This window comes from Silene latifolia, chromosome 10 (genome assembly GCF_048544455.1).
Source record: "Silene latifolia isolate original U9 population chromosome 10, ASM4854445v1, whole genome shotgun sequence".
Taxonomy (NCBI): domain Eukaryota; kingdom Viridiplantae; phylum Streptophyta; class Magnoliopsida; order Caryophyllales; family Caryophyllaceae; genus Silene; species Silene latifolia.
In genome coordinates, this window is record NC_133535.1 from 32,876,705 (window position 1) to 32,892,063 (window position 15,359).

General features: G+C 38.7%; 2 protein-coding genes across 2 annotated transcripts; one reads left to right on the forward strand and one right to left on the reverse strand.

Moving 5' to 3' along the window:
- The first annotated feature begins 3,114 nt into the window (after positions 1 to 3,114).
- Positions 3,115 to 6,602, forward strand: LOC141605461 (uncharacterized). Its single transcript, XM_074424237.1, has 2 exons — positions 3,115 to 3,606; positions 6,166 to 6,602. The coding sequence occupies exons 1-2, from the start codon at positions 3,232 to 3,234 to the stop codon at positions 6,379 to 6,381; spliced, it is 591 nt and encodes a 196-aa protein (XP_074280338.1). The 5' UTR covers positions 3,115 to 3,231; the 3' UTR covers positions 6,382 to 6,602.
- Positions 6,603 to 7,073: 471 nt separating this feature from the next.
- On the reverse strand, positions 7,074 to 15,001 carry LOC141605462 (small GTPase LIP1-like). The gene is made up of 7 exons (XM_074424238.1): positions 14,831 to 15,001; positions 13,824 to 13,915; positions 13,595 to 13,736; positions 9,153 to 9,457; positions 8,364 to 8,417; positions 8,112 to 8,239; positions 7,074 to 7,551 (listed from the first exon to the last, which is right to left on the reverse strand). Exons 1-7 carry the CDS (start codon positions 14,922 to 14,924, stop codon positions 7,356 to 7,358), a joined length of 1,011 nt encoding a protein of 336 aa, XP_074280339.1. The 5' UTR covers positions 14,925 to 15,001; the 3' UTR covers positions 7,074 to 7,355.
- Between the last annotated feature and the right edge of the window lie 358 nt (positions 15,002 to 15,359).

Consider the following 15,359-nt stretch of genomic DNA (forward strand, 5'->3'; position numbering starts at 1 on the left):
TTTAATCTTTACTTTTCAAATTTATTTGCACAACGTTGTTCTTTCGATTATACATTTTCCTGTATATACTAAACTGACTTTGTTATCTAATTTTGTGCAGACACTTCAGGAATACAACGATGTCCTGTTGAAGTAAACTTAAAAATTATTTTAAATGAAATACTTAAACAACTTCAGTTACCGAATGCAGAATTCGGTATTCATGCAGTTACTGAAGATGAACTTAGAGGTTACGTTCGCATTCGCACTGATCATTCGTCTTCCGAAACGTTAAAAATTATCGGGATATCGTCCAAGCTTGTCGGACCGTCCCATCAAAATTGCGCAAGAAAGGCTATAAAATTTCTGAAGAGCTTATATGGATTCGATGTCCTTGATTTCAACTACTACGAGATGCAACTGGTACAACACAACTACAACACTTTAAAAGCTGCCTACTACACGGCCACATGACATGAAATCCTTCCTGAAATTGAACTTCTATCGCTTTCAGATGAGGACTGAACAAATTAAACAGTGAACTCGGCTTTATCAAAACAGTAATGTTAATAGTAATGTAAATAGAAAAATAAGGGATACAATAATTGTATAATATATCTCCTGTTGTTTTTTTAAAAATGTTTATTTGTATTTATAAATAAAGTAATGTTTTTCTACACTTTTTATATCGAATTTTAATAGTAGTCTTTATCATTTACAATAGTAAACAACTTAAAAATGGTTGTATAATCGTCTGCAAACACAATCACTGCAATTGAAAAATGTTGGATGCCGCGTGCGGAGCACGCGACTTTCTAACTAGTCTCATAAAATTAGGATTTATAATACTTAAAAGTTCTTCAATTATGTTGATGGCGGAAGGCATGGTGGTTTGATTGTGGGACAGTGGACGGTGGTGTTCAGAGCAAGGGTATGGTGGTCCATGGTGGCCGGAGCAGGGAAGGAGAGTGCATGATGGTCGGGGCAGGGAAGGGGAGTGCGGGGTTGTCGGGTGGGATAGAGAAGGAGGGTTGTCGGGTGGGATGGGGAAGAAGGGTTGTCGTGTCAGTCGCAGGGGGATGGGAGCGCAGGGCACATGGAGGCTGACTGAGGTCGGCAGGCGTGGGGTCGGCCGGAGAAAGGGTTTCCAGCGAGTGGAGTGACCGAAGGTGGTGAATGGCGGTGAGTGGTGGTGATTTAGGGGTGAAGGGGGATTAGGGAAGGCAGGAAAAAAATTGATTTGGTAAAGGATGAAGAAATGACAAGGGTAACATTGTAAATGACGTATGTAAAAGAGTAAAATTCATATGTGAAAAAGCAATACCGTAATAAAAAACAGGTATAAATTATAGTTTATATTGTATAAGTTTTATGAACTTGTCTAAACCGTTGAACCGAAGTTATAGAAAATGAACTTAAGGGGTGTTTGGTCCGCGCGTGGGTATGAGTTTGGAATCAAGAATCATACTGGGGTGGTATGGGTTTGGAACTTGATTCCCCATACCATGTGTTTGTTTCAATTTTGGGTGAAATGAGATTGAACTTTGTCAAAGTTAAAAAATCTAAAATACAACATTAAAAATAAATATTTTTGATACTAAAAAATCATGAAAATGTAAAAAAAAAAAAAAAAAAAAAAAAAATCATTTAAAATTTTCCATTTAATTTTTTTTCATATTTTTTGGTTTTATTACTTGATACCCATGAGTATCAATCTCATACCCACCTCCCCCTGGTTATAATAAACTCATACCTCATGGGTTTGAGATTGAGTATAATACCTCTGTTTTTGCCAAACAAACACTTAGGGGGCGTTTGGTTCAACAAAGGGAAATGGAATTGAAACAAGAAAGGGAGAGAAGGGCAAAGGAATGACATAACCCCTAATTTACCTACTTGTTTGGTAATAACAGGGAAGAGAATAACCCTTCAACTCACCATCAACCACATATTTTCTCAATTACTTCATTTAATTCCAACCTCTACCATTGCCACCGTTCACCTCCACCATTGCCACCGTTCACCTACACCACAGAGGCGCCGACGTCAACCTCTTATTGCCGGCGACACTTTAGCTGACCACTAGACCCACCGGTCATCCCCTATTATATACAAAACTCCTCTAATATAATGGGGGTTTTGATGGGGTTGGTCGCCTCTAGGAGCATCGGGGCGTTGACAAAGGTGGTCTGGAGTATCGTTGGCGCGGTGGTGGTCGTCGTCATGGTAGCAAGTGGTGGCGGGTAGTCTGTATGGTCGTAATAATAGGTGTTGATGGTGGTAATGGGTCTTGATGTGGTGGTTGGTCCACGGCGACGGTGGAGAGTCTAGCAGCAGCGACCAATCACGGTGGTGTTGGTGGTGGTTTGACTGTCGGTGGTGAGTGATATGGTGGTGGTGGTGAGAAGTGATATGGTGGGTCAGTGGGTGACTGGGTGGGTTAGTGATGGTGAGTAAGTAAGGGGGAAACAAAATCTCATTCCCTTGGGGGATGAGGGGTAACAACTGAGAGAGATTTGGAGGTAAGGGTGGGGGTAAGGGAATGATTAAAATGACTAAACAAACCCTAACAAAGGGAATCAGCACTTACTTCAGGGTATCTACGGTTCAATTTGAGTTTATTACGGCTAAGGAAAGCAAAAAGAAGAGTTGTCGACGTAAGGTGGATTATTCTCACCGGTGCCGAAATCGTGTGACCCAAGCTAGTCTTCATTTGAAGAAAAGATCTTTCGTTTCTGTCGATTTTTCTTATCTTCTTTGCAGGTACACCAAGAAGAAAGCTGTAGTGACTATGAGGGCTAAAAGAAAGGAGGTTGACTTATTCCACTTTGAGGAACTTTATCATCCTCCCTACAAGAAATGTCGTCTCACTATTTCTACTTTCTTTTCCTCTACCGTTAGTTCGGTTTGTTGGCTTACTAGTAGTTTCAATTATTCCGGTATGCCGGAGTTCGTATTGTAACTGAATTATTTTTTTATAATCCGAGTTTATCGTTGTCAAAAAAAAAGGGGAATCAGCAATTTTTATTCCCTTACCCTTTCTTTATTACCCCAAACCAAACAGCTCCTTAGTATGAGTTTCACTTATTTCAAACTCATAACTCGTACTTTTATGATTTAAACCAAATACCCCATGGGTCAAACTAAAATATCCGAGGAATAAGAAACAAATCGCAGCGAAAGTGGAAAGTCAAGACTGAAAAGAAAACGACGATCCATCACAGCTTGAGCAGCAACATCCATCAATCAAGAATGGAGGTTAAGGAAGAGCAACAAGAAGAGAGCACTCCACTTCTAAACCCTGACCTCCCATCCGAATCCGAGATCACCCCAACAACAACAATGAACCGCAGCAGATCTGTCCGAACTAAGGTACCAGAAGTTGAGGTGAAGGTATACAGACAAGGTAAAGGTCCGATTGCAGAATTCAAGTCTAGTCTCGGCGGTTGGGATCAAGACCAGCTCGAGGTTCGTGACATTATGGAACAGTACGGTTTCAAGACCCTTTACGCTTTCAATTCTTCTACTTCTACTCGAGCTGTTCCCATCAGGTTCCACCCTCGGAATGGCCGCTCCTTATTGCCTTATAGGGATGGCTCCCTCATTTGCGTCGATGGCGAACCCAAGGTATTTTTTTCTTTTTTCATTTTTTTGCGATACCCCCATTTCCCATATAAATGATCGTATATGTTTTGGGTTATACAACACTTATTGATGATTGCTTCGATGCTAATGAAGCTCAAAAGAAAAGATAAATTGAGGAACATATTGAACCATAGTAGGGGTTATTTGATTTGGAGTGATTGTTTCGACAAGTAATTGCTCAAAACAAACGAGATATTGAGGAAAATATTGTGATTGTATGGACGCTATATTGGTAGATTGTTTGGGGGTACTGTTTAGGCATTGGGGATCTAAGTTGGTTAGAGTAGTACATGACGATATAAGATGCAATTGTTGAATTAAGTTGCATTTTGAATTCATCGTCATTATCACCAGGTTGTTTATTTTGTTGGGTTTTTGTTACTTAGTGTAGAGAAGTGGGGAGCAATTAGTAATGGTATCGAGTTTTTGGTTGAGGTTTCGTACTAGTGCAAAAGATGGTACCAGCGCCTATTTTGTGAAGAACACTCTTAATTGCAAGACACTTTTGTAAGAGGCAACATCATTTGTAGAAGGATCATTAATATATCCTACAACTTTGTGGTAGACGTTTTGTAGTGATGCTGTAAACTACTACATGGTAAATAGGGATGTAATAATTAGTGTCAATTGTTAGGTCTTAACTAGCAAAGTAGACCAACTCGAAAAAAACAAAAAGAAAAAACCTAGCGAAATAGACAACTCATTGGTATAAACAACTTGTTTGGCGTGAGGAGCAAATTTAGGAAGCTTTACACTCTTTCCTTATTTCTTGATTTCCGTTCAATTATAACCTAAAACCATTGTTACAAAAAGGCGTGCTTGCGGAGTGCCTAGGTGCCATTATCGTTGCCTTAGGTACAATCTATGAGGTGCATCCAATGTGTGCAATGTGCAAACGTTGGGGCACATAACAATTCATGTACTGTAACACCTTGCTCGTGAAACATACCGACACACACTACATTTTAGGCCAAAACACTAACCTTTTTATTGTCTTGTTCGACACCCCGACAACTTGTTGCTTAAGATACTCGCTGTTAAAGTTGGAGTAACATAGATACAAATGCAATCTTTTTTAATATATTATTTAGTTTGTACTGTCATTCTACCATTCTTGTTGGCCCTCTATATTCAATTCACAATTTCGCTTCTTAAAATGTTGGCCTTTTACAAGAGGCCCTATGCACATTTTTTTGGGGAAATCTCAAAATGCATTTGTAAATATAATACACCTTGGCCTCCTGCCTTGTCACCTTGGGTAGTGGGTACTCACTTCGCGTGCCCCGAGGCCCGAACATCTTTAAAGTGAACTCAACAATTTGTTTTTTTTTTTGGTGTATACCATTCGGTTTTATCCGTATTCTAGCCATGTAGGATCACCAGGGTGGTGACGCTTTCTCTCATGAGTTTTAACAGTGCTACATTCCTAGGGTTTGAACCCGAGACTTTTAAGCTATAACAACCCTTTACCAGTTTATCTAAGTACTCATGGGTAATTTACTAGTTTTTAGCACATGAGTTTTTGCTAGTACATCTCCAACTTCGTCACAAATCTCAAGCTTCCTTCATTTTGTGTTGCAACATTTCTTGAAAAAGGAACCGAGGCTAAGCTCTCGTCATTTCAGTTGCAGTGCTACTGATCAGTGAAAGAACTTGTTTATTTGTGGTTTGAACTACTTTTTAAGTAATAGTCATTACTTCTTTTCGTTATTGAACTGTCACATGGCAGTAAAAACTCTCACTGTGTGCCTGTTCTCAGCCTGAACCTTACCTGACCTAAATCACTGTTGCCAGGTTTAGTATTATTACCAATTTCATATTTACGTCATAGGTTTTTTTATTGCGGTGATTTTATTGGAAAAATATACACGACACAGTTCTGGGGCAGATCATTTTTAGGGTGTGTTCGCATTCGTGTCGGGTCGGGTCATTGAAGGTTCCAGTATGTTTCGGGTGTGGTATTATGAGGTCATTTCGGGGTATGGTTTAAATTGGAGACATCAAAACTTGGGTTAGATTGGGTCATATTGAGGTTTTCCAGTTCAAGTATGGGTCAGGTCAAGTCACTTTTTCCCGATCAATGTAATACTGTGCTATGTTACTCAGACTTCTCCAGCTCTCAAGCTTTCCGTGGAGTTAAGGTTGTGCTTAGTGGACTTCGGTGTAATAATTTATGCAAAGATACTTTATGCTTTATAGACACAGCAACTCCCTACACTTGCTAAGTTGCTCTGGTGTTTTCTTTTGTATCAGTTGGTTTGTCTAATGTAGCTTTGTTCAAAATCATTGCTTATAGGCATAGCTATTCTGTGTAGGAATTCATTATTTTGGAGGTGTTGGGTGAATGGGTGGGGTGGGGGGTATTTGTCATGCTATTCTTTAGCCCGTCTCTGCTTACCTGTACCCCTTTCTGCTTATCTGTTATTAGAGCAAGTGTAATCTTAAACATGAGCTAGTAATTCGTTTCACGTCTACTTTAGTTGCTTCTTTGTAGCCCATTACATATCTACTTAAAACTGTTATTCGTGTCTTCTTTTGTAGGACTCCTTGATTAAACCCATTACAAGGATCGTGGTTGGCGTAGTCCTTATAACAATATTGATAACCTTGGTTGTAACTGAATCACCTGCGTGGGCAGAGAAGTTTAATATGAAAGGTTTTAGAATCCCTCCATGGCTCCTTACCTGTGCCATCATTGTTTTCATCCGGATGAGGAAGCGAACTAAGGACTTCCTTCAGAAGCGTGGGTGGTGTTGACAACTTTCATAGCTTCATACCGATAACATCTTTGCATTTGAGTGAGATTTTGTTTCTTGTAATAATCCTGCAACTGAATTGTCACACGGTATATTACAGGTTTATTTATGTTCTTTAATTTGTTTAAAGTTGTCTAAATGGCGTGTAGTAGTGAGCAGTCAGACCGCGGGCTTGTGGAAATTTGGTCACAAATTCGAAACCCCACCCCCTTTGTATTGAAATGGCCTTACACCTTTCTTTCACAGTTCACACCCAAAACAAACTAACCAAGTATAGCAACAAGTGGTTGGTTGTTATTGAGCTGGAGAATATTCTGCTTAATAATATCTTTTGATACAAACAATTTTTTATTTGTTTTAAAATGGAGAGTATTTGTTTTCATCCTGAGAAACATTGATTTTGCTTTAACTTGAAGCTTCAAGTTCAATTCTGTAGCAATGCAACAATCTTAAAACACAGGATGAAGATTTCTACCATAGTTGCCGATTCATTACTGCATGTACGTCTTAATTATAACATGGGTTTTTCCTACTATGGTTTCTAACAGTGTATTAACAACAACTCGCTCTAATAAAAAGAGGACGAGATTACTGTCTAACGAAGTACTAATAGTTCATAATTGCATTAGCCCCATTACTTGGAAATGAATACGGTCAAAGCTCATACTGAGACATTTCAAAGACAAATTAATATCGGATTGCTAAACCAACACCATTGATTCAGTATCCACTGGTGTGCCTTCTTTACTATTAAACTGAGATTTTTGTAATCTGTACATTAGTTTTCTCAGGAGCCAGAGACAAACAATTCACTCGACATACACAAAAACTACAGGAATCCGACCGTCTTACAAATAGACAATAAGCTAGCTCACTATGTTGCAGCTGATATTCTGTAATATAGGAAAAAAAATACGGATCCACAAAGATGGCCAGAAGTAGGAATATAAGAACATGAAACCTCAAGTTCAAGAATCACACATCAATATCAGTTCGCTTTGATTTCAAGTATGTCATCTCTGAGGATATATTTCGCGAGATTCTTGGGTACGTATAGTTTTCAGAGGTAGAGGCTGGTTGTTGAGGGTACAACGTAGGAGGAGGTGGTAGGTTATGTTGAGCTGGAAGAGGCGGCTGCTGCATATTGTAGTTGTATGCGTTACTGCTCAACCTGCAGAGAGTTCCATCAAACTTCTGTTAATCTCAGTACAGTGGAGTAGAAATCTCCTCTGCGTATTTTTAGGTTCTAATAATTCCTATTTTTTAAAAAAATAAAATAAATGAGAATTCACAAGAGCACATAAAGTAGTCTCACTCTTAATCAGGAAGAGCCAAGAGGAGGAAAAGCTGGCAAAAGCTCATTTGACAACATGACCCACAAAACCGGATCCAGACCACCCAAGCCTTCGAAAGATTGGTGGATTAAATCCAACCAGATGCCAAACCGATAACCGATACAACTCAATTTGTCTAAACCCTACCCGGAGCAAAACCATTTTGGGATGACCTGACAACGACTCGACCCGATTCATAACCTGACAACGATTTGACTTACTAATGATCCGGCCTATATAAACCCATCCTAAAACCTGCCCAAGTGACCCAATTGCCAAGTCTAGGAGGGACTAGGGAGGCAATCTCTAGTGACATGAAAGTTTGAATTGTACTCTATGTCTCTATTGTACTCGTTATTAAGCATATTGATAGATAAAATGATCTGATGAAGCGCACCTGACATTCGGATGCAAAATTTCATCGTCGCTCGAGATATCAGATGAAACTGGTGCTGTTCTATGAGGTGAAATAGACCATGGAGACAGTGTAGGCACTTCATCAGCAAAATATCTTCTCTTAATCAACTGATAGAATGATGGTTCGAATGTTAGCCTACAAAGCCATATATTACGGTTTTTATTCTAGGCTGGACCTGCCTCCCCAAAAGGAAAGAAAACAGAAATTATTTCGGTAAGTGAAGACACCCACCAAATTGAAAAACTTCGTAATAGCTTCCTTGTCAATTCTCGCCTCCTTGGCAGCCTACATAATTCCATTAGAAAATATCAGATGCATCGAAGAGACATTTACATGCATGAATTTGTCACATTAGAGTCAATTTCCTAGATTCATTGGCCCTCATTAACATGCGGGAGAAGCAATGAGGAATAATATTCTTTACAAAAATCGGTAAAAAATTTACAGACAAAATGGGTAATCTGTAATTGACGCCACAGACAATCACTAGCGGAATGAAAACTTTGTTACAACTTACAACAAAAGGTTTCTCAAGGAAAATAGAAATAAACTGAAAAGGATCGAAAAGACCATGTAAACATTCTAGAAGATCTCACTTCCTACCTATGTTGTATGCACCGTGCTCCCATGCCTTTCGGAGACCACCCATAGTAAAGCCCAGGTTATTTACACATAACAACGAGGGGTTACTTTGTTACACTTCAATTCCTAAATTTATTTGACAACATTAATAACTGAAATTTTTTCATCTGAGTAGAAATATTTGTTGGTTGACTTCGAGTCCTCTAGATTTAAATAACTTTCAAATCAATGATTATCACATAAAATTACTACACACAGCATTGTTCCAACAAAATCAAGATTAAAAAAATTGTTTCAGGTAGTAATTCAAATTGATGGCTCCATAACAAGCACTAAGGTGTAAGGAACAACCACCACCCCACTCCCTTTGTTCTCAGGTCACCAAATTAAACCTTCAGCAAGCCACACTTTGAGTCACAACACAGGTTTGGTTCTTACAGATACTAGGGCAGAATTTCCAGGGAAGCTTGCAGTCGAGGGGAGATCCTCGCTTGATGAAAGCAGACCTTGCTTTTCAACCCAGTGCCTCGCAAAATCAACAAGATTACCACTGCTGCCACTTTCACTTTGTTTTGAGCAAAGGTCCACTTTGTTGCTGATGACAATATAAGGCACGGGAAGCCCATAAGGCCCGCCATTTGCAAAAGGTGCTGAAAATGTCCCGTTTGCAGCAATTTCATCTGCCCATTTCTGGAGTCCTTTTTTTGTTTTTCTTTGACACAGATCATAAACAAAAATGACACCTGCCAAGTAGAAGGATGACAAATTCAACCTTTAGACTTGCATGCTAACCACTGTGCCCAATGACACAGCAAGAAAACTGAACTGGTAAAATGAAAGTTTTGTTTCTGTTAGACAAAATTGAAGTTGTACATAACAATCTCATTTGAAGGCAGGATTAATGATGTTTAATCATTACAACAAATTAGCATATTGCCTAAGACTTTCTGACACTCCTTCACATTTTTTGTTTCCTCCCCAGACTCTATAAAAGCACAGACATGCCTAAGGGGTCTGACATTCTCTCTCAAGTGAGTGTTGATAAGAGTATCACCATGGGAAGAACTCAAGAACTCCCTTCAAGGCCCAAACATGACCCATCAACATTATCCCTTGGAGGCTTGGACTTACTTTAAATGTACCCAAATCTTACGCTTTAAGACTTACATCAAACCTAGTGTAGGCGTGTTGCCCCATATCATAACCGATGGAGGAGTAATTGTACGCTCTATAAATAAGGAGGAAAAAAACCCACAAGAGAAGCTAAATAGACATAGTCAACAGCTACCAGCCTAGCTAGAGGTTCTTCCATATTCAAAGTCAAACCGACCCAACCAGGAGACTCGAGGAGAAGTAACTGTTTTACAGCTATACAGGTCAAAAGGAACCAAAGTAATATAGCAATAACCTTCGTAACACCACAGTCGTTGACTTAAAAGCCTCTGGCATCTATGTCAAGTCAAAGTTGACACTAATTCTTAAAATTAGAACCTGCTCCATCTTCCAGTCTGAACGTAAATACATTTAAGTGGCAAGACTATCGTTTATACATCGATATATGGACTCATAGCTACAGCAAAATAGTTAAATTAGCAGACTTGCAGAAAAGTAAAAGAGCAATAAACCATCCAGATTCAATAGTATCTGCTGTCCCGAATGGAAGGAGGGGAATATGAAGTAGACCCTAAACCTAGATTTTCGAATACGATCAACCACTCAATGCGTTGCAAACTGTTTTACAAGTATAATGTATACACATTACATATTCCTAATTTCCTAACACAACGTTTTATTGAAATCCACGTTTTGATTAATTTATGATGTCCTGTATACATGACACCTATTCTTGTCGGAGACAATTAGAAAAACCATGTTCTAAACACCTATTGGTCACAGGAGAGCTGTTCAACCAACTCACAGCCTTGCATCTTGGAAAGAAGGGTGTCTTAATCAAACAAAATTAAGTTGCATCCAAATATCTTGAATTCTTATAAATACACTATTACAAATTAGCCCTGTTCCTTTGATTATCAACAAATATATAATTATAAGCACCGCCACAAAAGCACAACGAGAGTCAAGAGCAGCCAACATGAGTGCCTCTAATCTTGTATTGCGAAGGTTTTTGTCTAAGATGAACTCAGACCGAAGTGTCAGAAAGCTTGAGGTGAGAATTCTTTGACGACACAATGTACATGAAATATAGCAAAATGGCTCAGTAAACTAGTTGCACTTCTTTTTATTGTGAAATGGCAGTCATTTGATGCAATATTGGACGCAATTTTCAGTATGGATCATTCAAAAACAATCTCTTTGTGTTTATAACAAAGGGTGATACTGCGTACATCAACCCCTCGGCCCTCACCATACACCCCTTTTGCAGGAGCCCTTGAGGCATTGGGGTAATGTTGTAGTAATTGACAACGTACAATAAAGAGCACAAAAGGGGCGACACTCATGAACAAAAAGACACCAAGGTGTGCACCTGCATAACAGGAACTAGATGTTTAAGCTCTAATGAGCAATATAAAGTCTTACGATTAGAGGAATATTTAAGTGGTGAGGAGCACTTGCTTGACTCCATCTATACAAATGAAATTTCAACTCTTAACGTGTAGAAGAAATATCATCAAACTTATGATGATTACTTTCGATCTAAGTGCACCACCAAATAGCTAAATGAACCATCTTCCAACTTCACTAAGCCAACTGCTTTCATCCTTCTCCTCCAATAAAAAAAGAACATCTTTAGCTTTACAAGAGTAAACTGAACTTAAGCTGAAGAGAAACATGCTGGCAAAAGTAAGTGCAAGACCCAAGGGCAAGAAAGCAGAAAAAGATCAATGGCCACTTCGTCATCAATGGACTCCTCTTGAACATGTCTCCATTGGAATTTTATTTTGATACAATCCAAGTAAGAAAAGAACCTTAAGGGGAAGCCTTACTCTTCCAAATTGAAGTAACTTCAAAATCCACAAAAGCATGTTTTTTTCTAGGAACTGAGAACCTTGATTTGTTATGTAACCTGATCATCTCGTAATTTATTACGAGCCCTGATCATCTAATAATTAATTATGGAACCTAGTCATCTCATCATTTACTACGTAAACTAATCATGTCATCCATTTTCACGAGGGACGACATTGACAGACGACAGTTTCTATCAACTTCGAAAGCCTCAAAACAGAAGGTTCCTCCCAAACATTAGGGAGGTTGGAAAAGTGAAGATGAGAATGACGGGTATGTCATCCCACAAAATAACTTCCACGGTGGTAGCTATTCTGGAGAGAAGCAACTCAAAAATATCTTGGAGTTGGATTTTCGATTCCTACACCAAATGTCAGGACAAAACAAGACTCCCGCAACATCTTCAACTCGAATACCCACTGGGGATTAAAAAGGAAATCAGATTCTAAATTTCCAAAGGCGTACACTATGATTGCCTCCCTCACAGGAGATTTCTCCAAATGAACCTCCCTAATCACTGTGAAGGTCTTACTATTATTGAACATCATCCTATTGTTAGCTATCCAATAAAAGAATTTTATGTTGCAATGATGCAATCACCTACTCAATCCACCGTTGGTTAGCTTTTTGCCTCCAAAAGAAATCAAAGAAGATCAATCCACAAGTTGCCAATTTTTTTAGTAATGGAAGATCTCGCAAAGCAAAAATGACTTTTAAATGCGGCGGAAGGGTTTGTTGATTTGGTAAGAGCTTGGTGGTTGAATATTGGGGTTGTTGGTTTGTATAGCTTTGACCTAGCTAAGAAGTTGACTCTCTTAAAATAGAAAATCAAACAATGGAATAATAACATTTACAAGATAAGAACACATGGTGAAATATGTTCTGGAGTGGGATGTGAAAGAGCAACTATCAGGTTATACAGTCCTTAACTTCCTTCTAGAATAAATTGGTGCTACTAAGTGGATTTTTGTAGGAAAGGTAAGAGTTGCAATACAGCAAATTCGATCGCAAAACATCAAAGTTACCAGTTTACCACACAAATATAAGGAATTAGGATTTTACGAGTGCTCCAACCTAAAAACACAAGTACTCAAGCTAGAGAATCAAGAATAGGCCTTTGTTTAGGGCCTCGGCGACACTGAAACATATGGTATATGAGTCACAAAATGATATACTCACTGTGAGGAAGGGAAAGTAACGTGTGCCTTTGCCAAATAATCCTCAACCAAGATCCACAATCCCTTAAACACCGAACTGTTAAAGGTGCATGATTTAGTTTTTAAAACATCAGCAAAACTCACATGCGTCTTTAGCAATAATGGAGGTTTTTCTCTAGGGCACAACATGAGGAGACTAGGAGAGAACGATTTGTGAGTCTGTGACGAGAGAAGAATACATCTCTAAAAGCTTTTAGTATTAATAAAAAGAACACACATATAGGCATGTCGCGAACAATAGCTTGCGTGTTAAATCTCAGCTTGAGACTTCATCTCAGAATAAGTCCTTGGCCTGATTTTGGCCATTGCGTAATAGAGGTCGGCCGATGCCGCCTCAAAATGCTATTGCCCAATAACCTTCAAAATCTTCAAATTTGACAACCCAGTGGTGATGCGGTGTTGCAATTGAGATATTGAGATTGGAACATGACTACAGAGAAGACACCACGATTTCTCATTATCTAACCATCTATGTATGTTATGAGGGCACTCCAGCTCATAAAAAGCAGAGAGAGAGAGACTGAAAAAACTACAAATAAGAAAGTGTATATGACATCTAGTTACTCATTTAGACACCAAAAATGGCTTAAAAGATCACGGTAGAAAGTGGAGTCAATGCATGTGAATATGAGCGCTTTTTGTACCCATGCACGAAACGCCACATGGTATAAATTAATATAAAAGATCAAGGTTCACCATTTATCTGAGAATAGAAAAGAGATCTGCAAGCTTTGTAGCGTTCATGCCCGGAAATATCCCATAGCTCCACGAAGAAATCCCTCTCCATATCACTCTTCAAGCTGTTTGATGAGCTTGCAGAGCTCTTATAGGTAAGATGCTGCCCAAATATGTTTTAACAAAAAGGATTAGAACCCTATTGAAAACCATTATATCTCATAAGTAGGTCAGGACAAAAATATCAAACCTTAACTGAAACCATACAGCCAATAGTTGGGTTAGGGCGCGCAACTGCAGAACCATTTACAATGAGATGTACAAGTGATGTCTTGCCCACACCTGCCCGCCATTATTTTATACACTCAGAGCTCAAGTGATGAATATTACAGCCATTCAAATACAGGAAGATATTGAATACTTAAAAGACCTTAATCATGAAATCATTCAGACACTTTTGTCAGGGTTAATTACAGATATAGTTTAATACTTAATGTGAATGCTAGTATATGGCAACGACGAATGCTGGTATATGGATACGACGAATGCTAGTATATGGATACGACAGTCATTCACGAAGAAATAAATCATACATTAGAACTCAGAAGCCTACAAATAGTTATAAGTCAAACTATACTCCTAAACATTTAAAAGGGGAAAAAAAGAGTCGCTAGTGACTACTCAATTGTTTGGTTGCTCCGTGCCACGTGCTATGATCACCACCGGAAGAGCAACAATATTCCTCGATAAAAGTTTGGCAACACACAATAAACCGACTACCAAGCTCCAATCTGACTAGTAACAACTTCTGTAAGCATGTCCCAACAAAGACTTGAACGTGTCCTCTACATGAAGGAACTAATTTCCTTCCTCAGATTCTTGAATATTTGTCACGCCACAAAAACTTAGGGTGAGACGGTCTTATATGTGAGACCAACCTATTACCCCTATAATAAAAATAAGCAATACAGCGATTTGAGCTAATCTCACATGTGATCCCGTCACTGATTTTTAAATACCCTAACAACAAACTTTTTTCATCTTCTCTAACAACTGTCTAAATTCGAATTTACCCATTTCAGTAACTTGATCATTAAGCTTTAAAATCACTAATAGACTTCATTCCAATGTTGTTTCAACAAATTTCGGTAAACAAATGATTGGGACGGAGTGAGTAGTGTGCGAACTATGGGGTAGAATAAATACAATAGAAATTAAGAAAAGTAAGAAAAGGGAGGAATTAGATGAGAACAATACCAGAATCGCCGACGACAAGGACGCGAACTTGGCCTACGGGTGGACCACCACCAACAAGGTCCCTGCTTTCTCTCTCCCTTTCCCTCCAAAACATCCTGCCTTGAAAATGTGTTGTGGCTTTCTTAGCCTCCCGGTATTTCGTTTTTGTTACTCGCCCGGTCTCCAATAGACCGGATTATCCGTCCCATTTTTTATATCGTATGTATATCTTTTACTTAACCGTGTTACATTAGTTTAATATATTTTCCTAGTATATTTATTACTTAACTAATGCAATAGTCTTTTCGCAATACTTTCCGCCCGTCTACAGTTGGCTTAAAAAACTCAAACCGGCAAATAATGACACGACTCGAAAACATCACAATTCCAATACAAAATTAACGCATTTGGGTTGAGTTTTAATGACTCATTTATGCAAGTGGGTTAACACCAACATGACACGAGATTTAATTGTGTTGGGTTTGGGTTGAGCTCTCTAAACACGAACCCGACACGAATGAACTATTTACTAAATTAATCCTAATTTTTC